We start from the raw sequence: 22968 nt of genomic DNA, 5'->3' as shown, positions 1-22968 counted from the left end.
TATAATTATAATAACGCAACAATTGGAAAAATTATTGAAGATAATTAATAAAGAGACCAAGAAATTATATAATTAATGGGGATTCTTAAATTATAGAATAGATGAAGAAAATATTTAATTAACAAAGAATATACCAAGAAAACATTTAATTAATAAAGGTAAGGAGATTTTCAATTTAATTTATTTTCAATTTTATAAAAATTTTAAAAAATAATTTGTTCTAAATTTTATTCATAAATTTTCTAGCGTCTATTATTGTCTTCCGTAATTTTAAATAACTTTCATGTATTTTATATATAAAGTAAAAAAATAATATTCTATCCGCTAGATGGCGTCATAAACTTGAATTTTTATTTTAAATAAAAAAAATTAATGGAAAATTTTATTATTGAATGTTTATTTTTTTATATTTTATTTTTTAATTAATAATTAACGAGCAGTTATTTATTTTATCTAATGTACAATTAAAAACATGATAAATATTGTACATTATAATAAATACAATAATGCATATTATTTATGGTCAACCCCTTAGTTAATAATTTAAAGAGAGTGGGAGAATGGGGTCGGAGGTAATATTTCTTGAAAATAAAACATAAACATTTTACTATTTTTAATTAATATTTTCAAATGTGATTAAATATGAAAAAAATATAATAAACTCTAATATTTCCATAAGACAATAAATTAAAGGCTAAAATGGGACCCTTGAAGAGTATTTTTGGGGATCAGATTAAATTTTGATATAAATTTTTCAGGCTTAATCTTTATCAAATCGAATGAATTTTTGACTTAAAATATTTTATTTGTAATTATTTAACAAAATAATTAGTATATACTACATAACTATTTACTAACCTAAGATACTTTTAATATCCCAGTAAACTAAGATAGCTCTCTCGGAATACAGCGATTTGAGTTGATGGAAACATTATAAAAGAGGATCCATGATCACCATTAATTTGATAAATTTTTTTATATAAAATAAAATGCCCCTGTGAAAAAAAAAACTCTCAATTTTATAGTATAACGTAAAAAAAATGAACTTAAAAAAAACAAAATCTCGTAATCTTAAGTAAACTCTTCTAAAAAAAAAATTAAAACAAAATTTACGCTAAAAAAAATTATATGAATTGAATAAGTAAGACAAGGTTAAATATCAATAAAAGACCGGCCCGGGCGCAAACTTCGAATAATGATTGGTCTATCATAAGGTCCGATTACTGTCCAAGACCTATAGGACCTGACAGCTAGCGTTCACCAACTCACCGCTCTCTATATACCTTACAACTTTATTTTATGGCATTTTAGGAGAAGAGTCCCTTTGATCAGAACAATTAATGGACGATATAGAGTTTTTCTTTTTTTTTCTTCTTTCTATAATACGAGATTTCCGGTTTTTTAAAAATCTTACATAATATAAATGTTTTATAAAAGAAAATGTTATCCCTTTAATGGAAAAGGCGACGAACAAAACTGAGAAGATTTTCATTCCATCTGTTAAAAATTCCGTATTATTTTTATTAAATGGACTGAATCATTTCATCATTGAACGTACCATTAATATTGTTAGATAAAACTTTGCATTATTATATATATTTAGAATGTATAATTTTATCATGTTTATTATTGTGCATTTGATAAAAAAAAATAATGTCCCCTTAGTTTAAAATGTATTTTAAAAAAAAAGATTCAAAATAATGAAATTCATTATTAAACCAACTAGTATTAAAGTCAATATTATTATACTGACCTTTATAAATAAAATCCATGAAAATGTTTGATAATAGAAATGGTTATGCTCTGATATTTAGGTTTATATTAAATATAATTTACTTGCAATATTTATACCAAAAAGTTATAACTCACCCTAAAATATGCAAAAAAATATAATGTATAAAACTTCTCAATATTTAAACACAGTAGTTGAAATGTGTTAACTATTTTATTGGTTATTTCTATTTTTTTAATTTTTTTAAATATTGATTCTTTTTATTTATTCAAAAGAAAAATGATAAAAACAATAAAATATATATAAAAAATATATAAAATTACTAAATAAATATATATTTTATAAGTATCGAAGGCTCTAAAAATACCTAATGAATATGTACCTAAAAAATAAGTATAATTGAGTTAAAAATTTCTAGTTGATTGTTTAAGAAATATGGGTTCGCCATTTTCGTTTTGCTATATTAAAAAATTTTCGTGATAAAGTTTAAAAAAAAAGAATATGTAGACTGTAAAAAATTGCCGTTAGTTGATATGACTATTGGCTAAAATTTAATTTTTAATATTTATTAATTTTTTTATTTTCCCCACAAAAAAAGAGGGTTTGAATTAATTGATGAAGGAAAGAAGGAGACGCAGGTTGCGTCCCAAATAAGGGATTTCCCATTGGACCAGGGGGTGCAGGTTAAACCGTCGGGTCTGAGGCCGTCCTGTAATGAGATGTTGGTAGGTTCAAGGATGTTGGGTATTTTAGCCTTATTAAAAGCGTTATGTTGGGATGATTTTATTAAATGCTTTATGCCGGAGATAGCGACCTTGGCTGCGGAGCAGTTTCGGTCGTCTCGGGCGTTAGGTTGAACCGGTAAGTTGCATTGGTGGCAAGTGTGTGGCTGTGTAAGAGGGCATCCAAGTCTAAACCTTATAGTAAATCAATTTTTTTTTTCTATTCAAATTCATATAATGGTAATAAACCATTTATAATCTTTGAATAAAATTTATACATTGTAATTCCCAAATCTCACTGTTCTTAACCATATGAATACGAACTCCAAATTGGCAGACTTCGACAGCCACATTCAATTAAATCTTATATCAAAGAATACAGTGTAAAAATATGGAGGATTCTCTTCAAAATGCCGCGCCAAGCTTCATTAAGAAAAAACGTTGCTATAATTGTAATTTTCACGTGATGGGACAATGCTTTTATCCATATAAAAATAAAATAGAAAACCGAGCTGAAAGTCACCAATGGTTTCAAGATCGATAACCAGGGATCCCCGAAAAATTATGACCAAACGTCAACAAAACGCTTGATTAGGGAGTTCGTAATAAATTAGTCTAAGACCATCAATATCTCCCAATGGGCAAAGAGCTTCCATTTCTCAATTGAGGATGGATGTGCAAAGACCGGCTATATTCGAAATTTATATCCTTTATTCACCTCAATATCCCAATCAAATCCCCGAGAGCTTTGTCAAGTAAAATCTACAATTACTGATCAAGAGGAGAGATTAACGGCCGCTTCAATAATAAATCCCACCCACGTGCGGTAGGAGAATCTGATGTTACTATATATTCAGTCCTAGGTAAAGATATTATCTTACCTCTACTTGTAATATATTATTATTTTTTTATTGTTTTTATAATAATATCTTAAGCTGGGTCTGCTTCTGGTCCATAATGGGGTGAAATGAAATATCATGAGTAAATATATGTCTTCCTTCCTTCCTTCTTTCCTTCCTTTTACGTGTAATTAAGCATGCCTTAAAAAAACTCTCTTTTTTTCTTTCTATGACCGGTAACAAAATCACAAAACAAGTTAAATTTTTTTAAATTAAATTACTAATTTTTTTTAAATTGTATTCCTGCTCAACATATTATTCAACAAAACCCAAAATCTACCAAAATATTTTTAAAAAAAAAACAAACCAATTTAAGATTTTTTAATTTATGTTAACAAATATTTTAATTGTTTTTAAAAAAATTAGATTCCACGGTTAATACTAGGATTTGGTGGAGATATTAGATCAATACAGTAAAGCTAAAATCGAAAGAAAGTTGGTCGTTTGCAAGAATGATGGGTCTAATCTAAGTGGAAGGGTGTTGTAATATTGCTAGTGAATATCATTCAAATGAAAACCTTATTCAAATTATTACGATATTATTATTATACACTATATATAAATTAAAAAATATATAAATATATTTGAGGTTTTATGGATTCTAATTAATTAAATCTTTTTAGTTTTGTTAATTTTTTATTTTTAAATATTTCTTTATTTTTATTTTTAGTTTTTCTTTATTTTTATTTTTAGTTATTCTTTTTATTTTGTATACCTTTATAATGTTAATTAAATATATTTTATTTTATAATTTATTATTTATATAATTAATAGAACAATAAAGAAAAATATAAATTATGTTAATTGTTTTAAATTTCATATTAATTATTTTATTTATCTTTTTTATTTAGATAATAATGATATTCACAAAACTATACCTAAAACGAATTATTTGTTATTAGATCCGTATTTTACGAACACGAATAACACAATTATTTAAGAAAGAAAGAAAGAAAGAAAGAAAGAAAGAAAGAAAGAAAGAAAGAAAGAAAGAAAGAAAGAAAGAAAGAAAGAAAGAAAGAAAGAAAGAAAGAAAGAAAGAAAGAAAGAAAGAAAGAAAGAAAGAAAGAAAGAAAGGAAAGAAAGAAAGCGAATCAATAATCGCCGATTAATTTTTTATCTATTATTAAATCGAATTATTCGAGATTATTCGGCTAAAATAATTTATATATAAATTATTGGAAAATAATCATACATTTTATAATTAGGAATAACCTTGAAATTATTCTTATTTAATGAAATTTCCTATAACGACGAAACATTTTATATTTTCAAAAATTGTTGTTAACGGGTGTTTTAATTCGAATAACTTCATAATCCAAACCTCTGAGTTCAATATTCTTTATATGTTACAAATTATATTTTTCGGCATACTTTAAAGTGAGTTTATTAATTTTTTTTTGAATTAACATTGTAAGTAAATTATATTTAATACGAATCGAAATATCAGCAAATATAAAAAAGAGTAAATCTATAAGATATTTTAGTTTTATTTCTTTAATAAAAATTTACCGTTAAGATTTATTTATAGAAGTCAAATTGATAAAATTTATTCCGCTAGATGGCGTCTTTACAAATTTGGAAATTAATGTTTCTTTTTTAAATTTTTTTTTTAAGATTAATTAAATAATTATTGACAATAATTTATTTTTTTATAATGCATATATAAGCATGATAATATATTACATTCTAATATATTCAATAATGCATAGATGTTATAGTTATAGTCAGCCCCTTATCTAAGAATTCAGGATGGGGAAGTAGGGGGGGGGGCGGTGGATAGGGAGAAGGCTATATTTCTTTGAAATAAATAGTCAAACACTGGTTAGAATTTTTTGCTGATTTTAATGAATATTTTTAAATATGAATAATTTATAAAAAATATAATACTATAATGTGTATAAATAAGACAATTTTTACTTTTTGACATACAGTCATATGATTGTAGAACCCCTCTCAAATTTGGAGATTATACAATTCCTTCTGATAAGGGTGTACAACAAGGAAAAGTCCCGCCATATTTAGCTTTAGCAACTAATTCATTTTTTTACAAACTCATTTTTTTTTAACTTAGACATAAACATATGGTATCCTGGATCTAAAAAATATCTACCAGTGATAGATTATATAGAGTTGAATTCTCTAAATATAGGACTTAATCTAATATTAACTCCAAAATATGCTTTTTTAAATTCATTTACCCTTGAAGTTCAGGGAGTCTAAAACATTAAAAAAGTGAAATTAATCTTCTTACTCCTTTTAAGCAGTTTCTCCAGCTGTGAGGTATTCATGGAGAAAATTAACCCTTTCGCGCCCGAAATATTTCCCATGAACAAAAAATACTTGTACTTTGATATAATAAAATAATGATTTTGACAGGTTAATGATAAAATACGAAATAATAAATATTGTTTTATAAATTAATATCTCTAAGTACCAACCATTAGTTTCTTTAAATATAAAAATTAATTGATTAAAAATTTTGATGACAAATGATCTCGCTGGGCGCGAAAACACTTGAAAATATAATTAAAGAAATACCTTCACACCAAAGTTTTTCTCTTTTTAGAAGAATATTCATTTTTTATTAAAATTTTACTTATTTATAGATCTTTTTTTTAATATATAAATAATAATTTGGAAGATTTCAACTTTTTTACGATTACTCTCGAAAAATGGGAGGTTTAGATTTATATCCATTATATCTGAAACGATAGATTATTTAGTGTTGAATTCTCTAAATAAACTCCGAAATATGCTTTTTCTAAATTCAAATGCCCTCGAAGTTCAGGGGATTTAAAATCTAAAGAAAGTGAAATTTAATCTTACTTAATTTATCTTTTAAGCAGTTTTTCCAACTGTGAGGTTTTCATGAAAAGATTTTTTTTTTAAAGTCTTTATTAGGACTCGAAAATATTTTAGAGGAAATACATAACACTATAGTTTTTCTCCTTACGAAATATATTCATTTATACCAAAATTTTACGTATTTTTAGATCTCTTTCCTTTTTTTAAAAAAAAAATGAAATTACTAATCGATTTCATGAATTTTTTAAAACTTTATTAGAAAATATTTTAAATATTAAACTTAAAGATTTTAAATGGGTTTTTTTTAAACAATTATATTCGAAAAATGGGAAGTTTCGATTTAAATCCATTAAAATTTGATATCTATTTCATCATTTTTTGTTGATAACAAAGGCCATGATATCTTATTTTATCACTCCTAAAAATAAACTTTTAAATTCGACCATGACTGCTTGTATAAAACCTCTCCCTGAAGCTGTTTTACCGATAGTTTTAACACCTTAATCAATTTTTAATTTTTATTAATTTCACTCATCAAACCTCCTTTTGGAATATGGAATATATTCAACTATTACTGTACTAGTGGTTATAAATGGTTGGAGCAATACCAAGCCATAACCTCTTATCCAGATGAATAATGTTGTTAAACGGCTCGTTTTGAGCCGATTTTCGAAAACGGCTAATTCAATGTTTTCGCCAGAAAAATATTGACTAAGCCTGGAAATTTCGATACTATATGTCTAGACCATTGCTCCTTCTATGAACAAAATTTTTAGGCCTGCGTATTATTTTTCAGGATAAAAAATGGAGTTAGCCGTTTTGTAAAAAATCGGCTCAAAACGAGCCTTTTAACAACACTACAGATGAACAATTAAGTTTTGCCATAGGCCAGAATCTACATATATGCATAAAATGTAAAACAGTTGTTTCCAAAGGGAGACCATTGTTTTAATTGTATATATATATATATATTTTAAGGAAGACATGCAAGGCATTCAGCCCGTAATTCCGTTATTAACCGCTCTCTTACGAGTCTTGAATATCAAACATCCCAGAGCCTGTCAGATGAGTTAATTCAACTTCTGTACCTTGGTCTTTAGGTGAATCCTAGATTTTAAACTTCAAGCGCTTCTCTTCATTTCTAATAAATGCAATTGAATCAGCCGAGAAAAATAATAATTAAATGATGTTTTTTTTACCAATAGTTTTCTCTTCCCCCCCCCCTACTTATGTCAAGCGGAAAATGTAGGCGAGAAAATGAGAACCTTACATTGGAACCCACGGAATTTCATTTTTTTTTAAACAAAATATTCAAATTATCTTTATATATAATTATTCGTGTTTTTTGGGGAGTAACTTATAGTCACAATTCCCTGTTAATCAATGACTCATAATAATACCTAGACTGACGATGCATTCTCAATAATGTATTAGCGTCGTTGTATGCAAATCAGCTGAACCCGCCATTTTGGTAACCCTTATAGTGATTATTCTCATATTAAAAACTACTATTAAATTGATAACTTGATTCATGGTCTCGATGATCAGGCAATTTTTTGATAAAGTTTGCGTCAGACATAGGAATAAATTGGCCTCTCGTTTAAAATTTTTAACACTAATATGGGTAACCAAAATGGCGTCTCCAGCTGTTTTCATTGATGCACACTTTTATCGAATGCATCGTCAGTCTAGGTATTATTAAATGTCATTGATGTTAATAGAATGAGTTTTTCTAAATTATATTATTATAGTTTATGATTGACGCAAAAATTATTTTTCAACAAACAATGGACCAAATATTTGGTTATTTTATTAAGAAGTTTTATGCGTTATATTTTTAGGCACATATTTCAAGCGAGAAACTTTTTATAAACTCTTATTGAAACTGAGTTATGTTTAGTATAAAATAAATGTCAAGGCAAATGTACAAAAAAAATTAATAATTTATAAAATATTTTAGTTTCAGCCATTTTTTTTGTAAATACCTTTTTCTTCCATGAATTTTTATTTATTTTATAAAAGTCAAAATATAAATATTTTATCCGCTAGATGGCGTTTTTTGGAAAATTAAAATTAATTAATTACTTTATTTTGAATGTTTTATTTTAGTATATTTAAAATTTTTAAAATCAGATTAATAAATAACGAAATAATTTATTTTATTCAATGCTACAATTTTTAAACATTATAATTTTGTACATTATCGTCGGTCTAGAATTGTAGTGCTCCACTCGACATCTTCAAAATTTTTGAGTTAGAAGTGGATAATAACTTTTTTCAATATATATATATATATAAAATAAAAACTTGAATTAATAAAATATTAATTTTTGCCAGTTATAGCTCTGTCAAAATTGACCAATAAGGTTTTCCTATTATTGATTTCAAACCTTAGCTGATTTTCTCATTTTAAACATTCAAAATAATAACTTTTTTATTCCCAATATATATGTAAAAAATTAAAACTAGAATTAATAAAATATTAATTTTTGCCAAAGTTATAGCTCTGTCAAAATTGACCAATAAGGTTTTTCTATATTTGATTTTAAACCTTAGCTGATTTTCTCATTTTAAACATTCAAAATTTTTGAGTTAGAAGTGGATAATATATAAAAAATAAAAACTAGAATTAAAAAAATATTAATTTTTACCAAAGTTATAGCTCTGTCAAAATTGATCAATAAGGTTTTCCTATAAATTAGGAGGACAGGTTTGGCGGGGCCTTAGACGCAGCAGCTTAGATATTTTATATGAGATAACTGATGATTCAACCCGACCCTCTTCGATTTGATTTTAAACTTTAATGTTGATTTTCTCATTTTAAACATTTGCGCAAGTGGAGCACTCCAATTCTAGGCCGACGTTGTTTTTCATTAGCCATTTGAACCAAATTTTATTTTATTTTAACTTTCATCGATAATGCTCGATAAAATCCAGCTGAAATTCTTCATATAATTCTTATGCTACTATTTATTTGCATCTGATATTAATAATATTATATCGTGTTTTTCTTGCTACTTCCACCATATATTAAGGTTTAGTAAGGACTGGGGCCATTTGATCTGCAATAAAATAATTTGGGGCAAGAAAGGACAATGTTATTAAAACAAGAAACGAGGTTATAATCGTCTTTACTTCTAAAAAAAAAGGTTCAACAAAATAATAAATTATTTCATAGATTCCTTTGTTATCAAGATTTATAGGGGGTTTTAAGAAAAACCTTCGTGGGGGGAGCGGTCAGATTATTTTTTGAATATTTCTGCCATATTTATTGAGTAGAATGAGTTTTCATGTCTTTTATATTTTTAATACATTAATTAAAAAGTTAACACAATTCCTAGAATTCTAGTAACTATCGAACTGAAGAGACCTATTTTTTTGGATCGAATTGTTAATCGGTGTTTCATTTAATTTACAACGGCCAATATAATATATATTTATGAATCTAGACAAAAGGCCAGTAGCTTCGACCGAATTAAATCATTACTACAAGTCCTTGCATCTATAAGAGAATGTGGGGGGAGGGGGACTAGCGGAGGCCTTTATTAACTTTCCAAAAATTATATTAGATAGTACCTGAAATTCAAAAAAAAAAATTTGAATCGGAGAAAAACCCCTTTTTACTTCGTGATTCGAAATCAGAATAAAAACGCTGTCCAACCCTTGATGCAAAACATTGATATGAGATGTGAGTTCTCCCGCATCGTCAACAGCTATTGTTCTTATACATATCATTATTGTTAAATTTACTATTATATCTCTACTTAAAATTGTTATTATTATTATTATTGTAATAATTAAAATTTCCAAGGCGTGAATTTATAGTTTTCAATTTAGCTTATAACTTGGAATTTTGTTTAGTTACGCAAAAAAACTGATTTACGAATTATAAATAAAAAAAGTTTTATTTAGGCAAATAAATATTGGCGTGTTTCATATCAATTAGCTTCCAATTTTCCACTACAAGTTTTTAACCTCTCATGATAAAACATAAAAGAAGGAAACTAGTGTTGTTAAATTATCTAACTTTGACCATCTCTAATTGTGGCTTAATGAAGCTTTTAGCCTAAAAAAAATTGAATTAAGCCTCTAAGTTGGATCTCAACCTTGAAGATTGATTCGAATATTTTTGGAGTAAAACATGGCTACGCTGCTTTATAGTTGATTAAAGTGTTAGGTAGTTACTAAAGGAAACAGTCATGCCTAACAACATTAATATAATATTCATTTTTATGTTATAAAGTTTATTATATAGGAAAGAATACACATTTTTATTTAAAAAAAATATTAATATCATCGTTTTATTAAATTTAATACACAGAAAAATGGGCTTTTAATCTATTCTCGTCATAATTAACAAATTTAATAAGCGCGTTCTAACATAAAGATGAGAAGGAAATGGGGGGGGGGTGGAGTAAGTGGAACATTAATGATAATTTGAGGAATATTTCTATTTGCGGCTAATGATAAAAAAATAATCAAATATTGAAGTTTTTAAATGGTTTTCGCTAATAATAGTGAGCACAAATTGAGCGTTTACTTTTTGTCGTATAAAAAACGTAACGCGTCCCTTGTTTAAATTGAGGTTGTCTTTTTATTAATATCCGTCGATTCAAAATTTTAAATAAGTTTCTTTAAAAAAAAAGGATTTGTCTTTTGAAAATTATATTTATCGTCTGCGTTCTTATTTCTTTAATTTTCTAAAATATTTCTTCTTTTTAGGATTATAAGTAAGTTATTTAATATTACATTTTATATTATATTACAAAGCGAAGAATAAAAAAATAGTAATGAATAAGCAAACTTATTTGCATTTTTTTTTAAATGGTTGCTAACGCCAAATGGTAAATTTTACCGATTTGCACGAGGCCATTTTGAAAGGCATCATTGGCGGTTGAAACACAGCGTTTGATACGCTCAATTTGTTCGCACTAACTTCCTTAGATTCCATCTTTGTTTTTAAGGGTGAACGCTTGGATAATCAAAATAACAACAACGCGGAAGGTTTTTATTGTTAGCGTGTAAAATAAATATATATATATTTATAAAATTACTAAATTTATATTTTAAACGTTTTTTTTGAAATATTTTTATATATAAATTATAAAATTTATTTGTCATAAATAATAATAAAAAAAATTGTATAAATCAAATAAAAAATTTATAAATAATATATATTACAAAAAAAAATGCGATTTTTGGTTGTTGATAGAGATGGATGTTTTTTAGCAACGAGCTTTCAACGGACTAGGAAACTAAAAAAAAAAAAGAAGAAAAACAATAAAACATATGTTTTTTAAAAAAAAAATTTATTTATCTCTTCTCATTTAAAAAGTTTAAATATCCGATAATAATAATGAATTTATCCAACAATTATGTAAATTTTTAAACGGCCCGGTTTGGGGGTCGATTTTTAGCAACGGCTAACTCGAAATTTTAGCCAGAAAAATGCTGCCAAAACCTCGAGATTTCACGCCAATAGATGTCCAACCCTTTGTGCCATCTATGACCAGGCTAGCGTAATATTATTATAGATAAAATATTGAGTTAGCCGTTTTTTTTAAAAAATAGGCTCATAACAACACTAGTATTTTAGCCAAAAATAATATTATGTAAGCGATCTTGACAAATAGAGGTTCAAAAAAACTTATCTGCCAATCTACGAGTAAAATCTTCAGACTCGCCATAATATTTATTTTGGCTAAACAACATTAGTAAAAAGGAGGAGGTTATTTTTGAAAGAAAGAAAGAAAGAAAGAAAGAACGAAAGAAAGAAAGAAAGAAAGAAAGAACGCCGTTTACATATTTGAAAACAGCTGTTGCTAAATAGTTAGGCGAAAGATATTATTTTTGCGGGTTCAATTTAAAAGCGAATTATACAAACAAATTTTTAAAAAAAAATCCCGTTTCTAAATTGCCAAAAAATATAAAATTAGGACTTCCGGTTATATATTCTTTGGGAATCTTGGTGATATTTTTTCCATTTTTTTAGGGATTTTTTTTTAAAATAAACTATATTTAAATACAAGTGTTTCCCTAGCATTTCATAATATTATTTTAAAAATTTTGCCATAGATTAGAAATTTGCATATAGATGTACTGGAGAGCACGAAAAGTAAAAAATAGCAAGCAAAGGATTGGAACCGAAACTTAACGACAATGAGAAACCGGAAAGAGATTATTTTTTTTTAAATTATAAGGAGTCAAACATTTTTTTTAATATTCAGGTTTTAAAAGTTGTGAGGAAATAAAAAAAAGCGAAAACCGACTCACGGAGTCGGCCGACACTTTCTGTTATAACCGATACTAATGGAAGATACCCAAAAATGGATTATGGTCCAAACTCAAGGAAATTTCCGTTACACAACAGTTGATCCATTTATTCATCTATTTATAAACACACTGGCCTTAAAACTATCTTTAATGTATCTTAAAACCTAACTCATTCTTAATAGTTGATCTTAACCCCACTATTTCAAATACATGTTTAATTTTAAATTACATTTCACCCAATTAAAAAAATCTTCTTCAATTGAACATTCTCTGTACTTCAGCTATTATTATACAAAAAATTTGTTACATTAATAATTTATTTAGTATCGTTTGTAATCGGCCAATACGGCGTTAAAATATGGCGCATGCGCAATGATAAAAAAGAGAGCTGATAAGAAGAAAAGATGAATATAATTTTATCTTTTTTTCATATTTCTTCAAGCAAAAAGTTATTTTCCTAGAGAAATTTTAATTTACATCCCCCCCCCCCCCCAAATGGGAAGGGCATATAAGAGCAGTATTGAAATTTATTTTTAATTACATAGTTTTCGATCTTGATTTTCGAGCAATTGTTGTTAACCAGGGATGGAAGGATTTGAATTTCTCATTTTGTCAGATTTTTCGTCTTTTCAAAATTGTCAAAAAAATAAATAAAAATGGTTTACATTTTAAAGTTGTTAAATGATTCCATTTTTTTCTAAAAAAGTGGGTAACCAACATATCCGCCGTAATTAATCAAAAAAATATGGTGGTTGGTTAGCTTTGATTTAAATCAAATTGATTTATAAATCAATGATTTTATTATATTTTTTTTTACTGAGATATCTTATTTTACTGGATTTTAATCATGAGAGGCCCTACTAGCTTGCTTTTTCATGTTGCATTTAAAAAGTCTTCCATATTTATTTATTTTTGTGTTCGAACATTCTAAAAAAGAGTATTTGCGTTTTTTCTTGCATTGTTGATATATGCATAGTTTTAATAATTTATAATGCGCAAATATAAATTCACTTTCAAGAGCTGGGTTTTAGGGCTAAAAAAATAAATAAACGTTTTAAAAAAAAACTTAATCAATTTTGGCATTACATAAATTAAAAACAAATAAACACGATACAAGTTTTGATTTTTGTATCTTTTAACATTATAAAAATTTTCTTTTTTTTGGCCGTTATGCATGTCCGGGCAGTTAAATATTAATGTTAATACATAATACCAAGAATCGATTTCTCCTCTTGGCGAGATCTTCGTCGTAACAAATTATAGCTTCTTCTATATCTCCCATTTTTATCGCCATAAGCTTGTCCGCTTCATTTTCAGGGAGAGTCAGGTGATTTGATTTGGAGACTTTTGAAGTTGCTTTTGCGCTTAAAATATTTTTTTTTTAAAAAAAATAATGTTTTTGTTGCATTTTAAATTCATTATTGAAGATATTATAAGACTTCCCCCTTTCACAATTTGAATTTTGTTTTTTTTTAAAAAAAAGACGTTAGTTATTAATATCCACTAGGAAAAACTTGCGAAATGTTAAAATCATTTTTTTTCCAAAACATAAAAAAAAATCTAACGCAATACGAACACAGCCAAATCGATAGCTTTGGTAACTCACCCCCTCCGCCACCCATTACGCAAGCCCGCCTTGAGGGATGTTATAGAAAATATTAAGAAAGAAATTATGAGTAATAAATGGGTAGGAAATAATGAAAGGACAGAGGCAATTATATGTTATAATTGTGGTCAAGGCGGTCATATTTCACGAATGTGTGGTAATAAACCTGTGAATTGTGTAAGATGTGGTCAAGGGGGGGGGGGCATTTAGAAATAAATTGTAGAGCCATAAGATGCAATAAATGTAATAAGTTTGGACATTTAGAAGATAAATGTTTTGTAAACATGAACATATGACTAGATAATAATAAAATTAATAGTTATAGATTGTTATTAAGTAGTAATATAGATAATGAATGAATTGATAATAGTAATAATAAATTTAGTGATAGTGATAATTTAAAATTTTGTAATGATATAAATTTAGGTAAATGTAATAAAAATATAAACAGGATAGATTTTGAGGAGCTAGAGGATAAATGTATTAGGATGTAGAGTCAAATTTTTGTTAGATACGGGTTCGGTATTCAGTGTCATGATAAGCAATTCAATAAGATTTGGCCGGGGCATACATTTACAAAGGAAAAGATGAAGGTAACTCAGTTTGATCGATCTATAATAATAATTTTAGGATTTTATGTAATAAAAGTACCAGGTATAGATAGTAGTAATAAATTATGGTTGACCACCCAGAAAACGGAACCGATATTAGGATGGGATAATATTAAGATTCTAGGTCCAAGTAATGCATGGTAAAATTTATTTAAGGTACAAAAAAGTAAGGAGAAATTTTATAAAAATTGTGTGAATAAAAATAAAAATAATGGTAATATTATTGAGAAATATGTTGACGATGAACATGTTAAAAATCGTATTAATAAGGAGGATAATGAATATAAGATTAATGAAAAAGATAAAATAAAAGTGGAAAATTATAATATTAATGGTTTTCCGAGATATATGTGTGCAAATAAATTGTATAAGATAATAATCGGGGTAATATGAAAGTAGAGGATGAGTTTAAAATTAGTAATAAGGGTATAAAAGTAATGAAAGATTTTGCATGTTCGGAATTGAAGGAGGTACTAAATAATAATAATTTTAGTATGCCTGCTGTTTCCTTTTGGACTAGCTAAAATTTCATCGATTCGCGGCAGCGGAAACTTGATCTCCTGCACCCATTGATTTATCGTGATCCGGAAATCAAAACATACACGCAGAGTACCATTGGGTTTTCTAATCGGTACTAGTCACCCAATTACTATTATCCACTGACGCTATAATTCCCTCCTGTACCTATCTGTTTAACTTCTTTTCTATATCAACTCGCCATTCAAAAGGAACTCGACAAATTGGACAATATTTAGGTATCGAATTATCTCTCAATTTTATATTCACCTCAAAATTGTTTAATGTACCCAGTTCCTTTATAAAAATATCATTTAAGCGTATCAATAATCCATTCATTTCTTGTGTATATTTATCTTCCAGCACCTTATCTGCTTCCTATTATTGTCATTTATTACTATTACTTCATTTCCGTCTTTATTCATCCAAACCTTGTTCCCCCTTTCAATATCTTCTCCCGTATCCTCTATTTCATTATTTTCCCTTAAACCCCTCTCCTTTTCAGAATTCATATTTACATTATCATTATTTGTGTCATTTATTTTATCATTATTTTCGTTATCCGTTTCCATAACACCATTATTACTTTTGCATATTTTATCTTCATCAGTATCTTTGTTATTATTATGTTTGATATTATCTTCTCCCTTTGGTAATTTGTCTCCCTCATTATAGTTATTTATATTATCGTCACTAATCCTTTGTAATTGTTCATCATATATTCTCTTTATTCAGTAATCTATATTTAAGAATTTATCCTCGCCACAAATATCTTGAGAATGGAAAGAAGCTGTCTTATCCTTCACGTTTCCATGGCAAAGACTTCATTTTCAGGCATACTAAAATTATTAATATTTAGTACCTCCTTCAATTCCGAACATGCAAAATCTTTCATTACTTTTATACCCTTATTACTAATTTTAACCTCATCCTCTACTTTCATATCCCGATTAATATCTCCTTTATACAATTTATTTGCACACATATATCTCGGAAAACCATTAATATTATAATTTTCCATTTTTATTTTATCTATTTCATTAATCTTATATTTATTATCCTCCTTATTAATACGATTTTTAACATGTTCATAGTCAACATATTTCTCAATAATATTACCATTATTATTTTTTTTATTCACACAATTTTTAAACTTCTCCTTACTTTTTTGTAACTTAAATAAATTCCACCATGCATTACTTGGACCTAGAATCTTAATATTATCCCATCCTAATATCGGTTCCGTTTTCTGGGTGGTCAACCATAATTTAATACTACAATCTATACCTGGTACTTTTATTACATAAAATCCTAAAATTATTATTATAGATCCATCAAACTGAGTTACCTTCATCTTTTCCTTTGTAAATGTATGCCCCGGCCAAATCTTATTGAATTGCTTAACACTCATGACACTGATTACTGAACCCGTATCTAACAAAAATTTGACTCTACATCCTAATAACATGACATCAACTCTAGGACATTTATCCTCTAGCTCCTCAAAATCTATCCTGTTTAAATTATTATTACATTTACTTAAATTTATATTATTATAAAAATTTTAAAAATTTTATTATTGCATATTCCCCCCTTCCACCTCCAAGATCGAAATTTTTTAAAACGAAGAGTGGGTGGGCTTATTGGCCTAAAACCCGATAGGAACTGGATTAGCGATATGGATAAGTGATGTTTTATACGAATTAACTATAACGGTTTGGGTTATTAATAGAGGGGCGATAATTTCTTAGGGTACGGCAACCAGAAACATTGAAAATCTCATCATTTAAAATGGAGGCGTTCCATGTGTTCGTGGATAAAAAAAAATTCACTTTTGGATCAAAACATCGATAAGTTTTTGTAGGGTTTCTCGACTCAACGCAATCAAACGCTCCAACGTATTAGATGGTACGGCAATCTGGCTTTCATCGATAGGCGTCATCTTCAAATCGTTCAATCCCTCACATATACTATCTGTTTAGAGAAATAAAATGTTTATAGTAAATTTCAAGAGGTAAAAATATTTAGAAAATTATCTAAGTTCTATTTCTCTTCCTAAAATATTTACTCCGACGTTTTTTTCCATTCATACATCAATTATTTAGAGATACGTCGATACTTATTGTATCGATCAGTATCGGAACCAGCTGGCTCATACTCATTTCGTTAGATCTTAATCTATTTTTTGACGAGAGTGTTCAAAAAATAACCTCGTGGCAGTTTGATCGAAAATAGATTAAGAAAGTTAACAAAAAGTTAAAACAATATTTTGGACGTATCGGATCGGTTAATATCGAATCGGTTTTCGCTTAATATCGGCCCGGTTTTGGGTTAATATCGGATTGGTCACTATAATATTTTTAGCGGATGAAATTTACTAAGAAACTTTATTGGGTTAAGGTGCCGATCTCTGAAAAAATATAATATTTCGAGGATTGCATATTCTAGTTTTTTTTTCTTCCTTACATCAATTATTTAGAGATGCGTCGATACATATTGTATCGATCAGTATCGGAGCTAAGTGACTCATACTGTTCGTTAGCTCTAAATCTATTTTTGACGCATGTGTACCTCGTGGCAATTTGATCGAAAATAGATCAAGAGTTAACGAAAAGTAAAAGTTAAAAACGATTAGTTATAACTATTTACTCAATTTTAAAGGGTTTTAAGATCAATTTATTTTTTTTGGCTAAAAGATTGGCTTAGCCATTACGGAATGGAATTTGTCCAAAGTTGGGAAAGTAGGGGGGGGGGGGGGGTATTTAATTTCATTATATATAAAATCCCTAAATCTTACCCATCAAATCTTATAATCTTCCGTTTCGTTAAACGTGTCATTCAAACTCCTAATATAACAATCATTATTCCAACAGAAAATATGATGATTGGTAAATAATCCATTCGTACCCCCCAATAATTTCAATTTGTTTTAAAAAAAAAGATTTACTTAAATTTGTGGGCCGCAATAAGGTTTGAGGTGAACAGCTGCCTAACCGTTTCATAATTTCCTAATGGATGCATAAATTATTGAACAAAATATTTAAAAAAAAACATATATATACACAATTCATTAAAACGATTATATTTATATTACGATGAATGGCACGAGTTGCATATTAGTGAGCTTGTCCATCTCCTCCCCAAAATCAGCTAAAATATTAGCGATTTCTTGTATCAACGCGAAATTATTTTCCAGCATGAAGCTCATAAATTTGAGCCTCGATCTTTGATGATTCAATGATGTCAAAATCTAATCGTTATTTATATATACATATATATAACATCTTCAAGATAAAAAAAAATACGAATTTGAAAACTATACTATAAAAAAAAGAATGATTGGCATTATAACTTAGTGATCTGTATCGCCCGTCGGTTTGAACTGTAAAACGCGAACCCCTTCGTATCCGAACATTCTTTTTTCTTCCCCCCCCCCCAATCAAAAATGAAATTTATCAGGAATTATCTTGCACTCTTTCCAGGGTTAGGCTTTTTTTTATTACAGTACACTTTTAATGAATGCATCGTCAGTACAGGTATTATTATTATATGTCATTGGGCTCAACTTGATCATAAATAAATTTATTCGAAGATTCTCGAAAAAAAAATTTTTTTTTCTTTATAAATCTTCCGAGATCAAAAAATATTACGAAAATATTCAATTTTTAAAAGTAACCATTTCGGAATTCTGGTATTTTTTTTTAGTTATTTAACCTACCGTTGTTAAACAGGCCCATATTTAACGGTCCGAATAAAAATTTAAGCCTAAAAAACGGACCGAATAAGATTTTAAGCCTAAAAAATGGACTGAATAAGATTTTAAGCTTAAAAAACGGACCGAATAAGATTTTAAGCCTAAATAAACGGACCGAATATAATTTTAAGCTTAAAAACCGGACCGAATAAAATTTTAAGCTTAAAAACGGACCGTTGAAGATTTTAAGCTTAAAAACGGTCCGAATAAGATTTTAAGCTAAAACGGACCGAATAAGATTTTAAGCCTAAAAAATGGACCGAATAAGATTTTAAGCTTAAAAACCGGACCGAATAAAATTTTAAGCTTAAAAACGGACCGTTGAAGATTTTAAGCTTAAAAACGGTCCGAATAAGATTTTAAGCTAAAACGGACCGAATAAGATTTTAAGCCTAAAAAATGGACCGAATAAGATTTTAAGCCTAAAAAATGGACCGAATAAGATTTTAAGCCTAAAAAACGGACCGAATAAGATTTTAAGCTTAAAAAAGGGACCGAATAAGATTTTAAGCTTAAAAAAGGGACCGAATAAGATTTTAAGCCTAAATAAAGGGACCGAATATAATTTTAAGCTTAAAAAACGGACCGTTGAAGATTTTAAGCTTAAAAACGGACCGTTGAAGATTTTAAGCTTAAAAACGGTCCGAATAAGATTTTAAGCTAAAACGGACCGAATAAGATTTTAAGCCTAAAAATGGACCGAATAAGATTTTAAGCCTAAAAACGGAACGAATAAGATTTTAAGCCTAAATAAACGGACCAAATAAGATTTTAAGCCTAAAAAAAGGACCGAATAAAAACTGACCGAATAAGATTTTAAGCCTAAAAAGGGTTCGAATAAGATTTTAAGCCTAAAAAACGGATCGAATAAGATTTTAAGCTTAAATAAACGGACCAAATAAGATTTTAAGCCTAAAAAACGGACCGAATAAGATTTTAAGCCTAAAAAACGGTTCGAATAAAATTTTAAGCCTAAAAAAATGACCGAATAAGATTTTAAGCCTGAAAACAGACCGAATAAGATTTTAAGCCTAAAAAAATGACCGAATAAGATTTTCAGCCTAGAAAACGGATCGAATAAGATTTTAAGCCTAAAAAACAGACCGAATAAAGATTTTAAGCCTAAAAAACGGATCAGATTTTAAGCCTAAATAAACGGACCAAATAAGATTTTAAGCCTAAAAAACGGACCGAATATAATTTTAAGCCTAAAAAACGGTTCGAATAAGATTTTAAGCCTAAAATAATGAGCGAATAAGATTTTAAGCCTAAAAACGGACCGAATAAGATTTTAAGCCTAAAAAAATGACCGAATAAGATTTTAAGCCTAGAAAACGGATCGAATAAGATTTTAAGCCTAAAAAACAGACCGAATAAAGATTTTAAGCCTAAAAAACGGATCGAATAAGATTTTAAACCTAAATAAACGGACCAAATAAGATTTTAAGCCTAAAAAAAGGACCGAATAAAAACTGACCGAATAAGATTTTAAGCCTAAAAAGGGTTCGAATAAGATTTTAAGCCTAAAAAACGGTTCGAATAAGATTTTAAGCCTAAAAAAATGACCGAATAAGATTTTAAGCCTAAAAACGGACCGAATAAGATTTTAAGCCTAAAAAAATGACCGAATAAGATTTTAAGCCTAGAAAACGGATCGAATAAGATTTTAAGCCTAAAAAACAGACCGAATAAAGATTTTAAGCCATAATAATAATATAATCTTAGCCTCGAGCTCTGGCAAAGGTTCCTAACCTTTCTGCAACTTACGGGGCAAAAATCTCCAGTCTTTACATTAATGTTTATTTTAGTTAAAATCTCAAACAACACCAATTTAATCGAATAATTTAGAGGAAAGTTATTTAAAGTATACCCGTGTTTTGAAATACAAGTAACTTGTAATTTTATTTACGATTTTTTTTTCAAATAAGTATACAAATTACATGATACTTTTTATTTATTATATTTTATTTTAAAATTAATTTTTGTGAATCCGGTATTTGGAAGGAAGGGGTAAGCAAGAAAAATCAAGATTTTATCTTTCTCGACGTCTTATTACATTAAATTGAAAATTGAAGAAAAGAAAAAATAAAAATTTTGAAGAAGCATTTTACAATATGCCGTTCATGAGGGATCCGAGATCTTTAACTGACTGGAACCTATTTCCTTCATTCTCACATTTATCTAACTATATTGAAGGAATAATGACTCTTAAAGAATGTCATCCAAATATCAATAAAATTTAAAAAAAAATTTAACAAAGGTATTATTTCAATGTTAGTTACATGGCTCGTTTTTGAGCCGATTTTCAAAAAACGGCTAACTCAATCCAGAAAAAAAATATTACCCAAGCCTGAAGATTTTGCTCATAGAAGGAACGAAGGGTCTAGAACATATATTATCGAAATTTCGAGGATTAGGCAATATTTTTCTGGTTAGAGCCGTTTAACAACACAACTCTCATCCTTCTCAAATTCTATACTTCATCTAAAAAGAAGTTATATATATAATATCTCTTTAAACCTTATATTATAAATGCATTAATATATTCGCGTCCCGGTGACGTCACTTGTCTTGGGCTAAAAACGTGGCCATGCATGCTTTATAAAAAAAAAATACTAGGCGCGTCTTTATTTATTTTATTTTTTTTTCTAGGGATCCAAAACCGTAACAATTATCGGTTCGGTTCACATAAAATAAAAATAAAGATTCGCGATTCAGGTTCGATTCGTAAAAAAAAATAATGATATCACTTCCGGTCTGAACCTTCAAAAACCGGTTCGAACCCTTTCCGCGTATAAGCACAATTAGGAATTATGTAAATAAATACTGATAAATTATTATCAGTCATAACCGACTTTTTAGCCAAATAACTATTATTGAAACCCCCTCCCCATCTTTCGCCAAAAAGATGGCCAGATCCCTTCTAGTACGTTTTAGCGTAATCTCGGGGATTTGGGTAATATGTTTTTCGATAAAACCGTGATTTAAAAATGTCCTAAATCAAGTTATTTAGCAACACTAATTTTAAATAATTCAAATTATTTCTTCACATAAAAATGGTTGAATTGTTAATATTAGTATTATAATTTAAGGTAAAAAAAAACATCAATTTTTGGGTTTAAAAAAAATTTGCTTTTTTTTCAAGACAAGTAATTTAGGCGTGCTGCCATGTGGCAACCAATATTGGTTGTGTAAAAATTTTATATTTTATATGAGATATAAATATATATTCAACTATATAACTCAGGTTACATGGAAATAATTGTACTAAGCATAAAGATTTGGCAAAGATGTGTAAGCATTTCGAGCAAAATCTGTAGTCTTACACAATGTCATTTTGGTTTTAATCATAATCAGGCAATTTTTTTAAATCAACCCAAATCAGGTGCTTTTTAATAACACTAATCACCACTCTCTCCATCTTATCATTCTGATAGTTTTAAAGTAAAAGGGCTAGTGCAGATAATTTTTTCATTGTCACACAGATTTAATACTTCTAAACCAATTTTCAATTAGAGACAGTGCGGTGTAAGACCACATTTATAGTAACCACAATGATGATAAGATGATTTAAGGTTAATGGCTAAATTGTAACCGTTATATTTGATAATTATATAATATTATTAATTTTGTTTAAGCAGCTAAATAAAATATCACGATATTTTGTGATAGCTATAAATGTGAGGCATAAAGTAAAATCTTAGCATATTTTAAGTAAATAAGTATTTTAAATTAACTAAATAATATAAATTTTAAAATAAAAAAATAATAAACTTTAGATTGTAATTTTAATATATAGGAGTAAGGTGCTTTAAAATCTGCATTAGCATCATTGATAATCAAGCATTTGAGGCAATCTTCCAATTTAGGTAAAAATTTTAAATAATTTATTTTATAATTATATTCGGCATTATTTAATTCATTGACTACATTATCTACCCTTGATTTTGTTGTATCTCTATGATTCAAAATTAATTTATATTATTGAAACATTTAAACTTGAAGATTTCTTTATAAAGTAATTTTATATATTCATTCAAAGTTTGC

General features: G+C 27.7%; 1 protein-coding gene across 1 annotated transcript; it reads right to left on the bottom strand.

Moving 5' to 3' along the window:
- Positions 1–11316: 11316 nt before the first annotated feature.
- On the bottom strand, positions 11317–22804 carry LOC135922550 (uncharacterized). The gene is made up of 7 exons (XM_065456940.1): positions 22696–22804; positions 18262–18417; positions 18115–18175; positions 17000–17141; positions 13648–13798; positions 12976–13059; positions 11317–11416 (listed from the first exon to the last, which is right to left on the bottom strand). Exons 2-6 carry the CDS (start codon positions 18373–18375, stop codon positions 13039–13041), a joined length of 489 nt encoding a protein of 162 aa, XP_065313012.1. The 5' UTR covers positions 18376–18417; positions 22696–22804; the 3' UTR covers positions 11317–11416; positions 12976–13038.
- Between the last annotated feature and the right edge of the window lie 164 nt (positions 22805–22968).

Source organism: Gordionus sp. m RMFG-2023, chromosome 1 (assembly GCF_954871325.1).
Source record: "Gordionus sp. m RMFG-2023 chromosome 1, tfGorSpeb1-WG-v2, whole genome shotgun sequence".
NCBI lineage: Eukaryota > Metazoa > Nematomorpha > Gordioida > Chordodea > Parachordodidae > Gordionus > Gordionus sp. m RMFG-2023.
The sequence above is the reverse complement of the archived record's forward strand: the minus strand, read 5'-3'. Positions and strand labels throughout refer to the sequence as shown.

Excerpts from the sequence above, each read along its gene's own strand:
- LOC135922550 (XM_065456940.1), bottom strand. The coding sequence starts at position 18,375 with ATGAGCTTCATGCTGGAAAATAATTTCGCGTTGATACAAGAAATCGCT. Across the intron at positions 17,142-18,114 it reads ATTGCGGCCCACAAATTTAA|ATAGTATATGTGAGGGATTG; the intron begins GTAAATCTTTTT and ends TTCTCTAAACAG. Across the intron at positions 13,799-16,999 it reads ATCGATGTTTTGATCCAAAA|CGCAAAAGCAACTTCAAAAG; the intron begins GTGAATTTTTTT and ends AAATATTTTAAG.